We start from the raw sequence: 17,739 nt of genomic DNA on the forward strand, positions 1-17,739 counted from the left end.
ACACAGATGATGATGGTTATAATGGTAATAGTGATTCTGGTCATTTTGCGTAATAAACACACAAAAAAGGCAACCACCATTATTTTATATTTTATTATTAAAAAACATACAAATCATTTATTCAGATATACACACACACTGCCCAAATAGAAAGGCCTTTAATGGATGGATTGCAGAAATCCTCAGTCTTTATCACAAGATGATAGCAGCAGATTTCTGAAAGCAGTACCCAGATCCAGAAATGGCCCTCTATTACAGCTGCCAGTTATAACTCGAATGGACACTTTGTAGAAATATATTCAGTATATGTAAAGCACACGGCTCATGGAGGTGTAAGAATAATCTACAGGCTCATTTTAAATTGTAATAACATTTCTGTGGTTGTTATTTTAAACCCAGGACAGGCAAACCTGTAATAAAAGATTTCTTCTGGTGTATCAAGCACAATAAAATTTCTTTGAGGTAATAAAGTATTTTTTTGCAGAAGTTAATCTTAATTCATTCATTGGGTTGAATCAACAACATGCAGTTTTTCAGGTTTTGGATTCAGATGGTCACTTTTTAGCACTGTTTTACTATTTTATCAAAAAATGCATTTGTGTGTGAGGACAAAAGTGTTAGAACAGTGCATTACATTTTTTGACCGAATGCATCACATAAAAATAACAAATCACCAGAGTGTAGAGTAGTAAAGTCCACTCTCTGATGGCTTCTTCTCCTTTTATCCTGCTGGGGGACAAGAATCATATTCTGTTAGTAAAAATAATAAGAGAATGTACACATTTGCCATTAAAAATCTGCAAAAGTTACCTGTTCTGAATAGAACACAAGTCTTCTTGCATTCATCTTCTGTTTCGAAACGGTTGTTATTTCCACCACAGCCTCCATACCAAAACTGTGCACAGGCATTGGCCTGCTTGTCGTAGTACCAGCGGATGCTATAGTTTCGGCAGGCACCTTGATCCAAGTTGAGGTAACAGCGGGCATCAAGAACAGGGGCCTCTGAAGAAGAAATGGTGTGTGAGATGCACATTTTCCAAAGAATATTAATGTACTCAACGAGAATAGGCCTTTTTCACATCAGATACTACTAATAACATTAACGATGGCTCTGTTCAAGAAAGCCAGCATGCACAATCAAAATGTCCTCTATGAAAAAGGCCTGTTGAGCAGGAGTGCAGTACTCACCTTCAGGCAGGACTGGCCTCACCACGGGCTGCAACTGAATAGAGTTTAAAGATGAAACTGAGCTCAGTGTTGACAAAGATGTTGCAGCTGAGGATGAGGATGAAGAGGTAGATGATGATGAAGATGACAAGGCCGCCTCACTGGAGACGGAGCTCTCTCTCACAGGCGATAAAGATGTTGTTTTGTTAACCACAGCTACAGTATTACCGCCCCGCGCATGGGCTCTCAAGTCTAAATCCTCACCATCATCATCTTCCAACACCTAGAGGAAGACGACAACATAAAATGTGTCAGTATTGTGATGAATTTTGATGATTTGATGATTAAAACAATACAGAATGTGATTTCAGCAAAGACCTGAATAGGGAGAGGATCAGCACTGATGGGCAGCGTGAAAGTGTCTCCACGGCCTCGGCTGTTGGTGCGTCTCTGATTATGGATCTCCTCCTGGTTATTGTAACCATTCCCATTGTTCCCATATCCATTGTTTCCCAAAGCATAACCATTATTGCCATAGCCATTTTTTCCATTGGTATTCTCTCCATGTCCATTGTTTCCATTAACCCCATGCCCATGCCCATTGTTGCCGTTCCAGTGTCCATTTGTAATGTGATTGTAAATAAGGGCGCCATTCTCATCTTCACAGAACTGGCTGACGAGTTTTGACTCCAGTGCTGAAAAGAGAAATTAAGAAATCAGTTGACTTTAGGCACTTTACAATCTCCCAGCCGAAAGCAATTATAGCTATATATTTTAATGAACACACTGCATTATATTTACAACGTCTGACTGTGATTATCACCTGGTAGAGTATTGAAGTCATCAATAAGGTACATGTGTTCACTGTCCGGGTCAGAGGCAATGAGATTGAGCTCTCGCAGGAACTCCGTCTGTGTAGGGTCCGAAGAATTGACAATCCCCAGGGCGTACATCTCGATGTTTGCAGCATGAGCTTCCCTCACAGCTATGTCAAGTTTGACAGGCTCCCGTTTGTCAGTTTGACCATCAGTGATGACGATGGCTACTTTTCTGACTCCAGGCCGAGTGCTGAAGAAAGCCTCCTGAGTCGCCTTTCTGATGGCGGTGCCAGTGTAGGTGCCCTCACCCATATATGGCATTTTTCTGATTGCCTGCTTAACATCCTGTTTGCTCATGTAGCGAGCCAAGTTGAACTCCAAATGGACATCCAGACTGTAGAGGACCAGTCCGATTCTGGTGGCGTTGCGTCCAACTGTGGTACGGTCCACCAACCTGGTGACAAAGTCCTTGATGATTTCAAAGTTCTCAGGGCCGACGCTCTCTGAGCTGTCGATGACGAACACAAGTTCCATCGGCCTTTCCTTGCACTTGATGCCACATCCTGAAAAAAGGATATACTGTCAGTACTTGATTACTGTCCTACTCTGGTTTACCTAATGATAGCTTTAAAGCTGCACCAATCAATATTCTTATTGTAACAATGGATCAAATAACTATGTGTAATGTGAAACGTGTTATCGTCCGACTCTGCAGCTCCCATCAGCTCTATAGTGTCTTTTAGTGTCTTTCAGCTCATTGTTTTTATATCATAGCTCCCAACTTTAATGTTTTGGTTCACTCTCACCGTACTCAAAGCCTTGTTTCCAGACACAGCAGGCAGTGTTTTCAGTGAAAAAGCTCTAAAAACGGACAAAGTTAGCGGCTAAAACAGTGAAAACCGAGCTAAAAGGAGAGTGAATATTGGACCAACATTTGTCAGGTGGCAAAAACATGAATCTAAATGAATGCTTATGTTGCTCCGTGTCGGCTTGATGTGCCAATGGGCAACTATTTGCTGACATGTTCGCAATATCTATTTTATAAGGTGATAGTATGTCTCAACAGTTTTTACCACTGCCCCCAAGTGGCCAAATTGAATCGCTTATCTCTGCTATAAAATTGGTGCTGTCAGAATCTGAACCAAACCAATAACATTTGACAATAAAACACCTTTCAGACTTTTGTCATTTCAAAGATATATCAGACCTCCTTGCACATTACACATTGCCACATACCACAGATTTCTTTGATCAGCTTAATAATGTCTTCTCTCTGAAAATGTATAAAAAAAATGTATGAGAAAATGTACAGTAGTACAAAATCACTATAATGTATTGAATATTCAAACATCAGTTGAACTGATGAACTTACTGTGAGGCCTGGTTCTCCCTTTGTTCCTGGCCTCCCCTGGGATACGAGAAAAGTTCAAAACAAACGTAGCATGTTATTGAAAATAGTTCCATCTCTTTCTAATAGGATTGTGGATGTATATCAAAGTAATGGATGCGATGATAATCATTATTATTATGCAATATTTTATTACTATCAAACAACTAATATGTTTGACAGTATACTTGTTCTCATATAGTGCACATACACGTCTTTAAACTAAACTATTATTAGGTACAGTATCTAGCCCAGCAGAGACTTTGTAACACTTATTTCTCAGTTTAGATAGCCAATTTGTGAAACAGCCTCTCTGTACATTGTACAAGGAACTTGAATTAGAAAGCCATCCCATCCATTTATTTGAGGAAGTGGAGAATAAGATCTGTTTTGCTTACCCCTTCACCAGGGACTCCAGGATCTCCCAAGTCTCCTTTTATACCTTTCATTCCCCTCTCACCTTGTAATCCACGATCACCCTGTGATCAAAAGAGAGAAGAGTAATTCATCAGTCAGAGACCCGTTCATCAGGTATCAATAAAATGTTTAAAAGATACGTGTAAATCCATCACCTTAGCTCCAGGAAATCCATCTCCTTGAGGCCCTCTAGGCCCAGTCATACCTTGAGATCCTGGCTCACCCTGAAATCAGATTCTAGTTTTACTGAATCACACAGGACACTCTCAGTAGATCATAGATTATTGTTAAGTATATTTTTTGTCCTGCAGCTAGTTTCTCAGGCAGTTCTATTGAGTAACATGTCAGCACCATTTAAGTACATCGTATTGCTTCACTCTTACTTGCTATGAACAAATCCTGCTTCTGAAGCGATTGGTAAGTGCTTGAAAGACAACACTTGTGTAAAACAGGGGTAACATTTACCTTTGGGCCTTGAATACCCTCTCCCGGAGGTCCAGCTTGACCAGGAGATCCTGACCTCCCAACATTACCCTTAAAACAAATGTTTAACAGTAATCAGAAGACTGGTTTATGATAAAACAACCTGCAAACTTGCATATAGTAAACAATGAAAGTACAACGTCTAACGTCATATATTGTCAGAGGTTTCATTTGTGTAGTTATTAGCTATGATTCAGATTTGAATATTAATTATGATTAGATCAAGCTGTTTGTTAGATAATCTTTCTTACGGGTGGTCCTTGTAAGCCCTCTCCAGCTGGGCCGGGCAAACCTGGCAATCCTCTAAAGCCAATGTCACCCTGAAACAGACGTGAAATTATCAAATGCACTGTGAGCATCCCCGTACACACACACACACACACATGCAAAACAGCAGACAAACAAAAAAAACAAAAAACATGTAGACACAAACCTTGGGACCAGGAATTCCTATTCCTTCTAGGCCCGGCTCGCCCGGTAAGCCTGGCATGCCTGGAGGACCCTAAAATAAGCACATAAATTAGTTTAGACCATGCCAACTTGCACAGGATTTACTGGTTACAGAATATTAATATGTGCAAAATGTTGATAATACAAACCACAGGGCCGCGGATGCCTTCGCCTTTTGGACCAACTGGACCTGATGAACCTGGATGACCACGATCACCCTGGTTAAACAAAATGTTGTGATGAAGACCAACATCATTATGCTGTTTGGAACAATATGGTTAATAAATGATGTAGAAAATAAAATACAGTGTTTACCTTTGGACCAGGTAATCCAAGGCCTGTTTCCCCAACAGGACCGGAGGGACCAGCAGGGCCTACATCACCCTGGAGACAATAAAGTCACAGTGTTGAAGCATTGCATCACATCAGACTCTATCTGGCAGCTCTTCTGCTACTTGTCTACCTCTGTGCCAAGATCTGCGATGAGTTTTTATTTGTTTACCTTTGGACCTGACACAGACCGTCCCGGCAGCCCTGGCATGCCCTGCTGGCCTGGTATCCCGCGTTCACCCTGAAAGGTGAGAGTTGGCAAGAGACTTAAGATCCAATTTATGCTCATCTTTATTTTAACAATACTTGTGCTGCCAACAACCTGCAGAGGACTTATTGGCTTTTTTGGCTGTCTTCAAAGGTTCTTCAACAGCAAGATATTCATCATAGAATAAATTGAAAGAGGCTGTGTATACTACTTCATCACAGAAGCTATCACACCACAATAAAATACTCGTTCTGTTGATTCTTACCTTTGGCCCAGAGGGTCCAGTGATCCCAGGAGGCCCATGTAATCCACGGATGCCTCTTAGACCCTGGTCACCCTGCCAGGGATTACGGCACACATCATCTTATTAACATTTGTTGTCTTATACATTTTGATCAACACAAGGATTCAGTATCTAAAGCATACCTTCTCCCCTTGAACACCAATTCCTTGTGCTCCATCAGGGCCTCTTAAACCAGGTAAACCAGCCTCCCCCTAAGAGAGGAAAGGTAGATGAGACATACAAACAATCCTTTTTTAAACCCTCAGCTGGGACAAATAATTCTGGAGACAAAGTAAAGGACGTTAGAGTTCAGATACTAGGAAATTGGGATACAAAGTGGAAGTTTTCCACAGATTTGCCATAATGTGTGTTTACCTTCTGCCCTGGAGCTCCATCCTCTCCTGGAAGACCATGCAGGCCACTCAAACCAGTTGATCCAGGCTCTCCCTGTAACAGCAGAATAGTATTATGATGGATTTTGATGGATTCAGTACATTGGCACTCCCCATATGCTAATAAAGACCATGACTAAATTGACTTGTTTGGTTCAGGACATGCGTTGTTTTACCTTTGGTCCAGGCTCACCAATGCCTCTCTCTCCTGGAGCTCCCTGCTCTCCTGGTAAACCTTGTTCTCCCTAGAAATAGAAATAGCATGATGAGATAGGTAATTATTAAAACAAATTAACAAACCTGCGAGTTCTCGACTTTGACATGTTGTTTGTCTAGTTTATTGTTTGGCGGCACATTTGAATTTTGATATTAACATTGTATCCTGTTTACAATGACAAATGTGATGTTATATCCTTAAATCTGAAAATGAAATCAGCTATATTACAACTTTAAAAACCACCTACTTACTTACCCTATATACAGTTGATTTGCAGTAGCTGGGTAATTTTAGGTATGTCTTTTCTCTTTCATACTTATAACACACAACAGGAAACTTGATTGAATGATGAAATTCTCTTTTGACTCGCCCTGCTTCACAATGAAGTGACAGGACAGTATTGAATTGTAAAGCTAGATTGACCTGGAATCAAATGCAGAATCTTGTCTGTGTGAGGTGGCAATGTTAACCATTGTGCCAGCTCTCTCTGACCAAACAAGCATTTGCAATCTTGCATTTCATACAGTACAAACCTTAGATCCAGGTAAACCCTCTCCTGAAAGTCCTCTGACTCCTGGTGGACCTCTTGGACCCTCGATTCCCTGAGAAATTAGAAGGCTTTCAGTCTCTAATGTCCTACTTCTCTATGTATGTGACATTGTGAAAATATAGATAACGGCATTTTGCCAACCTTCTCTCCCTGTAAGCCCACTCCTGTCGGTCCTGTTGGCCCTGGAAGACCTAGAGGCCCCAATTCACCCTGGAAGTAAAATACCAGTTTAATACCCAAGTATCAGTTCACATTTCATGCATATTCCACTGATCAACAGGTAGCGGTAACAAGCCAAGATACACAGGAATCTACCAGCAAAGGCAGTGAAGATTTAGACAATGCAGGTTTCAAAATCTACTTTGCAAATGTTTTATGAGGAAGGAAATGCTCTCAACAAGTTTGTTAGACCTCAGTGATACACACAATGTGTTTTGGTGAGTAATACTGAATGTAAACATAACTTTTGTTTGTTTAGAATAAAACTCCACAGGGAACCTTTATTTAAAATAACTGCATCAATGACATGGATGACTTCAATAACCAGACTTTAAGACTTTTCACTTTACTCAGTCTAGTGTTCCAAGAAGCCATCGTCAAGCCTAGAGGACATTTGCGCCCCTTTATGGATTCTTTGATGATAAATTTGTAACCCACCTTTTCTCCTTTGATTCCTGCACCCTGCTGTCCCCTTGGCCCCCTCGATCCAATGAGCCCCCGATCCCCCTGTGGAACAAAAACAGGTCATTTGTGTCAGTTACATCACAGACTCTTGCCATTGGGTCACAGCTAAGTCTGCTTTGTTCCCAGTGAAGAGGGTATGGAAAGAGAGCATGTTGGCTCCTGTTACCCTCTTATGATTGATTTAAAAAAATGATCCTACGCACAAGGAATGGTGTCTTCATAACATTTCTAGACTACATGATTTTTTTAACCAGTACCAGTGAATTATGAAGTGAGAAGGTTGCTGGTGGGAGCAGCTGGAGCAACATCCAAGTGTAATGAAACACAGACATGCAGAACTGATCATACTAACTTTATATGTGTGTGTGTGTGTGTGTGTGTGTGTGTGTGGAGAAGAGAGGGTTTGATCACCTCTGACAGAAGCACTCTGATCCCTTTTTACATGAGGTAGAAGTCAGCAGAGGAGTAAAATCTAAACAGCTAGGAAGTCTGGCACATGTCAAACAGATGTGTAGTTGCTTGAGGACATTTCCATTTCCAAGAGCTTTTCTTAACAAATAAAAATGTACAACCACATAAATATGCTCCTCCCACTGTCAATTTACCCACAAGTACTGTCTTGTGAGAGGGTATTGATGCAATTATTTTTACTCTTACTTTCGTAATCTCACTTCTATTGCCATTGTTAATAATAATCTCCATGCATATTTCATACTGTAAACCATATAAGATTGCAGTCTTGCATATCTTGTCAAACCCTTGTTTGAAGTTATCTTCTTTTGGACGGGTGTATTGTAAAACATACAACATCTCCCATAGTTGCATGTTGCAGCATGAGGGGAAAAAATACTGTTTTTACAGGCGTAACACATCAACAGAGTGAGTAGTAACGCTAGAGTGAACACCTAAGTTGTGAGTCAGTGAATTGGAACAGAGTGAGATCTGGTTTTGACAGATGCAGGCCATGAACTGCAGAATGGCCCAGATATCCAATGTGCTTTTTGTTAGTGTATTTTTGGGGTCTGAGAGTTCAATATATTAGTAATCCCAGCCACACACATTATTTAACGGTACCTTATGCTGTACTCTGAGGATCTAACAACTGATTCATGCAAGTAGGTTTTGAACTTAAAATTAAAGTAGTTACTTACTGGTAATGGCTAATTCTGGTTCTTCATATATTTACAGACTAATTTAATTGTCCGCTTAAGTTAGGCTTGAATTGCTTTTCCAGCAGCATTGTGCTTGACATTTATGCAGTTCCACATATCCTGAGCACCTTCACTGGGGGTTAAGTGCTTTTGCTGAAGAGCACCTTGACAGAGTAATCGATGCACCTCAATTTTTCTATTCTATATTTTAATGGATATCTGTCTCCTCTATTTGATTGAACTGGCTAGTGTCCATGGAGAACACTGTTGACCTGCTCTCTTCAAATGTATGTGTGTTCACACATATTGAACCATGTAGACTTCAGGCTGCAAAACCTTGTACAAACAAATCACTAACAGAGTAAAGCAAGACAGTTCTCTGCAACATTTATCAATATTTTTGAAACATTAAGGCATTATTTGATGTTCAACAAATGACTCACTGTTATCTAATTCATCTTTAATGTTATTAAGGTGTTCAGACTTTAATTTACCCTATAGAGAAGGTTAGCAAAGAGTTGTGGTATGTTCTAGTTTTGACCTTGACAATGTTACTATTGTTTTGATGAGTTGTCTGATGGTAGACTCAAAATAATACCTTTGGTCCGGGAAATCCCTCGCCTTGGGGTCCTTTTTCCCCTTGAACACCTTGTGGTCCTTGAGGTCCCTGTAATCAAAGCCAGAGTGTCCAATATGTCACCCAAACTGCACTTAGGTCCTACAGGTAAACTGATCTGCTATTCTTCCTCACTTACAGTAAGGCCGGGTTCACCCACTCCGATATGACCAGGAGGACCTGGTCGGCCCTGGAATCCCATGTCACCCTGCAGATTTACATAGTAACTTCATTTAACAAGAGAACCCCAAAGAACTAACAAATAAACAATCAAAAGTACAAGAAAACATTTATAGGATAATTGATAACATTATTTACTTTTGGTCCAGGAAGTCCAATACCAGTTTCCCCCTGAATCCCTGGAGGACCACCTGGGCCACGTTCACCCTGTGATCACAAACATAACAACACTTAACACCAGTTTACATTGGAGCTTAAATCATGTATCAATATAGCAGAAGGACATGTGGTCTGAACCATTAATTAAGTGTCTTTGTATATGTTGCACCACTGAAAAGTAAAAAAAAACTAAATTTGACTGCACACACACACACACACACACACACACACACACACACACACACACACACACACACACACACACACTCCTTTGAAGCTAAAGACAGTGCTGTAAACCCCTTAGCTGTTGTGTAAATGGGGTAGTGGGCCAGATATTTGATCTCTTCCTGCAGGTTAGGACATATAAGATCTTCTTGAGCTCCAGTAATGACTCAAATTTCAAGAAACCCCAAACAAAGGTGTCTCAAAATAATAAAGAATGGTTGGAAGCTCTTTACTACATCAAAGTGTGGGTTCATTACAATCTTTGCTTGGCTTTTTGCCATGTAATCATTTAGCTTATTTTAACAGAGTATAATAGTTTCTATGTGCCATTTTACGGCATTTCACATGAATTTAACCTGAATGATTAACACATTTAACATTTAAATGTGTATTTTTTCAAGAAATATATATGAATAAAATGAATGTGTGAAAAGGCTTGTCTTACAGGAGTCTTTATAAGGACCACCAAGAGTCCTGTTAATCTTTGCAAATGCTTCCTACATGTCCTCACATGGCGAGACACTGAGCATACACTGACTTTCCATGTATGTTTTTAGCTGCAGGACTTGTTGGAGAAGCTGACAATGCTGTAGGCACTTCCTACGTGGTCTGTATTTAGAAACAGGATACAAGCCATCAGGAGAATCTGTAGTGAGATTTTTTGCTGATGGTTCATCCCTACTCTAGTGAATAACAGTAATGATGGGGAAGACTTTGGCTCGTTGCCAACTGTTCACACAGGGGTCTATTACCAGACAAACAGGCCTCTATGCTACATGGTAAAGACCGGGGTGGTAAAGCTCCAACCTCTTGTTTAAACGAGTCATAAAAGGAAATGTAAAGGTCACAGCAGATGTGCACGATGAGGTAAAGTAAAAGTTGTTCAAAAGGGGCTGACCTGCTTTCCCTGAGGGCCCTCTGGTCCAATGTCTCCATGTGGTCCTGGTAAACCCTGGGCAGAAACCACATACAGCCATTATTAAAGAAATATCAATGTATCACAAGTGTCAATCTGTATGGACAGGAGTAAATGTTTGACCTGATGTGTTCATTTATGCAGCTATTTTCAGTTGTGTAAAGATGATTTCCTCTAGTTCACACACATTATTCCTAACACATACAGCAGTCCAATCAGTATTTCTAATAATACACAGCTATGCAAATCTACAATGTCGTACTAGCATACAAGTTAAAAGTATACCTGAGTGGCCCTATCGTTTGAGTTAAAAACATCTCCCTCTTTTGTCTGCTTGTTACCTGTCAAAGATAAGCTCTAAAAACATATGAATTGCATATTTAACTACTAAAATATTACTGACCTGCAGACCTCTAAGTCCTCTTGTTCCGACTGAACCCTCAGGACCCTGAAGCACATCACAAAGGGAAGAGAAGGACAATAAGATCAAGTAGGAATTATCCAACTGAAAACATAATATTCAGTAAGTGTAGCGTCGACAGTGCTGTCGTACCCTGTCTCCTTTGATTCCTGGAGTGCCACACTCACCCCTCTCACCCTGTGTAGAAATGACAAGTATTACACAGGCTGGAATTGTTTCCAACAAAGTAAAATGTTATCATTATCATTCATCTAAATCACCTACCTTCTCTCCTTTGTAACCTGGTTTTCCCTGCAAATAAAATGAATGAGATGTTATGTGTGAACAAACTACAGAGACAATAATGAATATTTTTGGTAATGAATAGTGACATTTACCTCAGCACCCTCTCGCCCGGGAAGACCGCTTAGTCCTGCTTCACCCTGATATGACAGAAAGCACACTGACTCATTATATCAATGAATAAGAGTTATCACTGAATAAACTGTCTTAAATTGCAGGCATATACAGGCAACAACAACATTAATGGACTAATAACTTAAAATAAATAAGCCCTATAAGCCTAAAAAAAAAAGTGAGATAAACAAGGAATTGATGTTGAATAAATTAGCTGTTTATGATTATTCAGAATTTATCAGTCATATCCTAATCATTTGTAACAAATTAGTATTTCATGACTAATTAATATCATTTAAATATAGGACATATTTTATAACAATAAATGCTAAAAATATAAAAAACCAAGAGCACAGTTCACAGAAACACAAGGAATAAAATTAACAGAATATAAGAAGTTGTATACTCAGATTAACATTTGTAGACATAAAGGCTGAGGTAAAGATATTAAAATGAATTCTGTATTTGATTGGTAGCCAGTGAAGAAAGGCTAATACAAGCTGCCATGGATTACAGCCAAGATGTAAAGAAGTATAAGCATGTGAAGCATTGTCTCAATCCTTAAATGTAATAAATCATTTTAATTTTGAAATAGCAGTTAGGTAGAGAAAGCTTATAACTGAGTTTATTTGTTGAATTTTTCAGGAAGCCCGACGACTCTTTCCAAAATTGAAACTAAGCACTCAGGAAGTATTATGTAACTCCTGAAAGAGCCGTCAGCTAAGAAATACATAGTTCATATGTCCGTCAAAAAGCACGCACCTTATGCCCTTTAAGCCCTGGGGCTCCGTCATCTCCGGGTCGACCTTTTTTACCCTGGAGATTGAAACAAAGTCAGGGTTAACATTTGATTCATTTCTTCCCTTTTGCTCTCTTCTTGGTGTTCACTAAAATCACTTTTTCTTCCTCTGGACAGGCATTGTTTGAGAAAGACAGAAAAAGGAAAGGGGTAACTGGGCTGATATCTGAATGTGTGTTATATGTGTGTTTATGGATGTGAGGGCTGTATGACAGCTGAAATAATAGGTGGGCATGAGGTGTCTTGTCCACAGAGCCAGGGGTCATTGTCTTGGGCTGCACCTGGACAGCGAGTGTCAGTTGCTATCCACCAAGAATCGCTCGTTTGTGACCATTAAACTAAAGAGAGCAATTATGAGAGTCTCTCAGTCTGAGTGTAAGAATTTGAAGAATCTCTCTGAGGAGAAAGCACCTGGGGAACGACCACGCAGCTGTCTGTCAGCAACACGATTGTCTGCCAGCTCGCTGCAGAGCTTACCTGAGCTGTCTATTATCTGAGGAGGGGACTGGTAGGCAGTTTGCAGTTTGCATATGAATGAAAATACATGAGTCTTCTTCTTCATCTAGCATCACACAGACATTACGTGTAATATCTGGTACTCCATACTGCGGTCCCTCCATCTCCTGCGTAACTGACTGTGGCGGTAGGGGTTGTATGTGAGATTTATGGTGGCCAAAGGTCCAGTTTTATAGGAAGTGGTGCTCTAAATGTGGTGCCTCTGGTTTCCATGGGGGACATCTTATGGTACATGAGAAATGCACAATAACTTGCTGAGACTGGGCACACAGAGTCACAACAAATATATTTCCCTGGGAATATCAGACCACAGTCTCTCTTCTCCTTTTACTGTTGCCGTAGATTTGCTTTATGAATGTGGGACAGGACCACCAAACCTCTGACTCTAAGTGTGCAAATGCCTGCAAGCTATACTGAGGGGAAAAAAAGCAAGTAATTATCCTGATTGTTCAAAACTGCACAATTACCATTCCTAAAATATCAGGATCATGTTAGAGTTCTCTGCACAAGATTTCAGGAATCTTTCCTTCTGACAAACTGACTTGTGACACTTCAAAGGAAACTGCTTGGGTTGAGGGATATTTGGAAAAGTTTGAGGCTAAATACTCACCGCAGGCCCGCTTGGCCCCCTCTCTCCTTTCTCACAAGCACATCTCTGAGCCAGAGGGCACTTAAAAAAAAGAGACATGTTTGCGTCATGAATGAAATTCTATACAGTCAAAGTGGGCACCTTCACCTAATTGCACATTATTGAATGTCAAACGTTTCCATATATAAGTCTATTTGTAATAACACTTACTCCTTCATCAGCCAAGCTGGTCTGCAAAGAAAACAAAAGTTGATTAATATCAGAATTTGAATTGTAGCATTATTGCAGTCCCTCATGAGATTTATTAAGCCTTGTTATGATCATTTCACATGTAGAACAATGAATGCCTATAAAACAACTTCATACAAATAGTAGTTCTGGGAAACCAAAGGTATAGGCACTTAAAATGTAAATAAGAAAAACTGATAAAGACAAATAACCTTCTTGACTACTTCAACTTTTTAAGTTCTTTAAGAACAATGAGTTACAGCCAGTGACTATGAGCAGTCACAGTGTAATAAATAAATGTCTCAGTGAAAGTATCATGTCTTACTGTACAGAATATCACTGTTAAAACCTCCTTAAAGGAACCTAATGTGAGTTTGCAAGACAAAGAAGATCCTAGGAGATGTGCTCCTGCAGATGTCAAGCAGTGTTTCTCTAAAGCTGTGTAAAAACCTTATTATCCAGAGCTGTCATACACATTCTTTCATTTGTTTCTCCAGAGCATTGCCATCATTCCATCTCTATACGAATACCTGAACAAGCCTGTCCATGTGTCAACCCTGAATAGATGCTTATTCAAAGCAAACACATGGCTTTTCTTCTCAATGTCGTCTGCTGAAAGACAAGGTATTATACTCACAATCTCAGTGACGATTTTTCCTACAATGTCTTCGTCCTGTAAATTGTGGAGGAAGCTGGAGGCTGGGGAGCTGGCGAGTAGACGAAGTTGGGCTACATTGGCGGGCTCGTTCGCGGCCCGGGTGATGCCCAACGTGAAGAATTTGATGCCCTGGTTCTTGGCATCAGCAACAGCAGAGAAAATGTCAGGGTTCCTCGGGTGGGAAATGCCATCTGTGAGCAGCACAGCTACCTTGATGTTGCCATGGTTGGATTCCTCCAGGTAGATCTTGGTCATGTTGGTGATGGCGTAGGTGGTGTAGGTGCCGTGTCCAATGTAGATGATGGGAGCTATACGGGTCTTGAAGTTCTCTGTGCCCCTCCAGTCTCTGAAGGTTTGCTCTGTGATAACATGACTGCTGTACTGCAGCAGAGCCACCCTCAAACTCAAGGTGCGGCCGGTCTGCAGCCGAAGCCCTTGCAGTCTGTCCACCACGTTCATGGCAAACTGCTTTTCCTGCTCATGATTGTCCTTGGCACTCTCAGAGCTGTCCAACAGGAAGGAGAGCTCCAAGCTACAGTCCTCATCTAGGATGGCTGTGTGCACACAGAACAGAATGAAGGACTCTCAACAAATCTATAAATCATCACACAGAGGAGGAAAACTGTGGATTAGTACAATCAGAGTAAGACATGAACAAGGTCAGGCTTATCATTTTTTGGTACTGTAATGGATTGATTAGGCAAAATAAAGGAAAGCAAACACCACACAAAACACTGAATATGAAACTGTAGCAACATGATGAATTTCCTGCATCTAGCAGACTATTTTCATTCATTGTATTTCTCATTCTCTTACCTTGTCCGTCATGAATATTTGCAGCCAGCGGGTTGGCCCTGGATTTCTTGTTTGTTTTCCGCTCTTCATAAAAGTCCTGGGCCCAGACAGTGGTCAGTGCTGTGACCAGCAGCACCGACATTAACGAGGGGAACATCCTTGTTCCAACTATGGAGAGAAAAAGCAACAACAATTTAAAATCAATCAATCAATCCGTACATTTTATCTGCTAAGTTTAAGGTTAAAAGTCAAACTAAATTGTTTTGAAAATGGGGAATAATTGAGCAAAAGTCTTCACATTGACTCACAGTCCAACCTCTCCTGGAAATACAGTTCTTTTTAGTATTTCAGTGTCCTGTTTTGAGTGCAGCCCAAAATGGAGACTTGGAAAAGGTAGCAGGAACAGCAGAGGACCGGGGTGGACTGTGACCTCCGGTTAGCTCACTGATTGTGCAGAAGCTGCAGTGTCAGTCATTCTGTGGAGCAGAGAGTGCGAGACCCTGAGACACTCGCTCCCCTTTATAAGGAGGCACCGACAGACCAGATCCCATGGAGCCCTGCCAAGACTCCCACTCTGCCCTCAGGGCAGGGGAAGGCTGCTGGGAGGTGTGAAGCAACGTTGTGTGTTGCTGAAATGTGTATTTTAATCACTACAAGTGCAATCAAATGTAGATGTATACGTTTACTGGGGGGTAACTCATCTTTAACCACCGCAGAATTATAGTTATCATGTACTGTAATTGCATGTCAGTATATTTGTCAAAACTTTGTCTTGATTTGATTGAAAAGTTACAGAATCTTTTTAACTGCCAGCAAAAACAGTTGATTCACCAGGATTCATACATATTTCAACTTTTTTTTAAAATTCACAATACACTTAAATAGTTAGATTAACTGCTTAATTATGCTTGATTATTATTTCACAGTGTTTGCTTTGAGAGGATAAAATGTCTGTGATGATGTATTAGACTGAGTTTTGTGAGGTGAGCCTTGGATAATATTGGTGTAAAGCATTTTGTTTGGACCACAGAGAGCAGGGATGAGTGGGATGGTTATACATACAAGGATTTGGAATAGTTAGTCAGCAATATTTTTTAGAATACATTAAAAATCTGTTCATTTAGTCAGTAAAGCTCACAGAAAAATGTTGGATATAAACTACAATAAGGTTACATCAGAATAAAATAGCACTTTAAACAAAATGGCAACAACAAAGCAGGGTTAAAAGCATTTTTAGGAGGTGATTTGGCATTGATAGGAGGCATTGATGCCAGCATAAATTCCACAGGTTGGGGTTTTTAAAATTTAGAGGGCCTAATGGCAAAGGCCTGGTCACCTTTGGTCTCCTCCCTGGACTTTGGAATGACCATAACAGTTCTGCCTGAGGAAAGGGGGTCAAAAGGTCTAAGATTGACTAAATTAATCCTAAAATGACCAACCAATGGCAACTAGTGTAGTGATGCTAGAAAAGGGGAAAGTGTATCCTGTTCTGCTTTACAGTGGATGATCACAGTATTCTCAACAGAAACCTCAACTAGACCAATCGATGAAAATGAGCTTTATTCAAAATGTACTGCAGTTGGTAAAGGATAAACTCTATACAAAATCCAGAGGATAGTATGAGCAATGCATATGAGATTAGAAACAGGTATGAAACATCTTCAATGTACGAGCAGTTAGTACGAGCAGTGAAGGCCTCACAGTAACCTCAGACAATGAGTACATGTGCAGTTACTGCACTACATATAGAATACCTTTTGTTGGCTTGTGATTTGTTTCCTTTAATTATACTTTCATGAAAAGAGGGTTACAACCAGTAGGCGAGTATCCTGCAATATATCTTTCAGAAAATGAATAACTGCGAGCTGTAGGTGGTGCTTCACCTTTCATACCCTGAGAGATGACCATCTGACCATTCACTAGCAGAGATGACCTTTTAGCATACTCCTGCTGGTGTGGTTTGTGGTCCTGTGCGGACTGGCTGAGGATTCATGGAGTGTTCTGCCTGCTGTGCTTGAGGTGAAGAGGCTTTGTATCGCAAAGCTTCAGGCAAGAAGTAATTAGAGGAGCCTTTTTGACACAAAGGAATGTTGCAACGAATGATGGATTGGCTAAATCCACCCTGTCACTTTGCCCTGTGATGAATGACACCCATTCATAGTGTTCCTATATGCTGCAGCAACATTTGTGGGTTGTGAAAATGATTGTTAAGTCAGTTTGTCTTTCATGTACGTCCATCACTGACTGAATGCTTTTGTTTATGTTCCCCATTACATTTGTGACTACTAGTGATTATAGAGGCTTAGAGCTGTTTTTAACATTTTAAACCTGTGATAAAACCATATACTATGAGGTGGGAAAAGAAGTATCAGAAAGACCAATTCAGTCAAACTTATATCATTTAAACTGAGTGAATGACATTAAGTGCATTTTTGTCAGGGGGTTGCTCTACTTTTTTTTCTTCCCCACTATTAAAATGCTGTGTTTTGTTTTATTGTTTGTCCGGTTCAGCTGCATATATGAAATAAATCATTTTGTAAATGATAGACAGGAACTGCACTGAAGATCAGAGTATAAATTATACTTTATTATATTTTACAGATCATCTGACTGACCAATTCTCAAAGAAATATGAAATACACTGTTTCTATAGACACATTGAAATATTCTCTGGTTAAAAGTGACATGCTTGAAAGATAACCTA

The 17,739-nt window shown here is 40.2% G+C and overlaps 1 protein-coding gene across 1 annotated transcript; it reads right to left on the reverse strand.

Annotated features, from left to right (window-relative positions):
- Positions 1 to 721: 721 nt before the first annotated feature.
- Positions 722 to 15,192, reverse strand: col28a2a (collagen, type XXVIII, alpha 2a). Its single transcript, XM_070915013.1, has 35 exons — positions 15,057 to 15,192; positions 14,220 to 14,794; positions 13,565 to 13,585; positions 13,376 to 13,435; positions 12,213 to 12,266; positions 11,432 to 11,476; positions 11,319 to 11,345; positions 11,187 to 11,231; positions 11,037 to 11,081; positions 10,616 to 10,669; positions 9,472 to 9,540; positions 9,293 to 9,361; positions 9,136 to 9,204; positions 7,360 to 7,428; positions 6,844 to 6,912; positions 6,686 to 6,754; positions 6,112 to 6,180; positions 5,919 to 5,990; positions 5,687 to 5,755; positions 5,526 to 5,597; positions 5,225 to 5,293; positions 5,038 to 5,106; positions 4,872 to 4,940; positions 4,706 to 4,774; positions 4,524 to 4,592; positions 4,255 to 4,323; positions 3,945 to 4,013; positions 3,771 to 3,851; positions 3,358 to 3,393; positions 3,222 to 3,258; positions 1,991 to 2,548; positions 1,546 to 1,862; positions 1,189 to 1,450; positions 811 to 1,002; positions 722 to 726 (listed from the first exon to the last, which is right to left on the reverse strand). The coding sequence occupies exons 1-35, from the start codon at positions 15,190 to 15,192 to the stop codon at positions 722 to 724; spliced, it is 3,729 nt and encodes a 1,242-aa protein (XP_070771114.1).
- Between the last annotated feature and the right edge of the window lie 2,547 nt (positions 15,193 to 17,739).

This window comes from Enoplosus armatus, chromosome 11 (assembly GCF_043641665.1).
Source record: "Enoplosus armatus isolate fEnoArm2 chromosome 11, fEnoArm2.hap1, whole genome shotgun sequence".
Lineage (NCBI taxonomy): Eukaryota > Metazoa > Chordata > Actinopteri > Centrarchiformes > Enoplosidae > Enoplosus > Enoplosus armatus.

What these genes read in the sequence shown, in the direction of transcription:
- col28a2a (XM_070915013.1), bottom strand. Translation starts at nt 15,192, where the DNA reads ATGTTCCCCTCGTTAATGTCGGTGCTGCTGGTCACAGCACTGACCACT. An exon ending in GGGGGCCAAGCGGGCCTGCG is followed by an intron (nt 12,267 to 13,375) that starts GTGAGTATTTAG and finishes TTCAATCTCCAG; the next exon opens with GGTAAAAAAGGTCGACCCGG. An exon ending in GAGGACTTAGAGGTCTGCAG is followed by an intron (nt 10,670 to 11,036) that starts GTCAGTAATATT and finishes GTTTCTGCCCAG; the next exon opens with GGTTTACCAGGACCACATGG.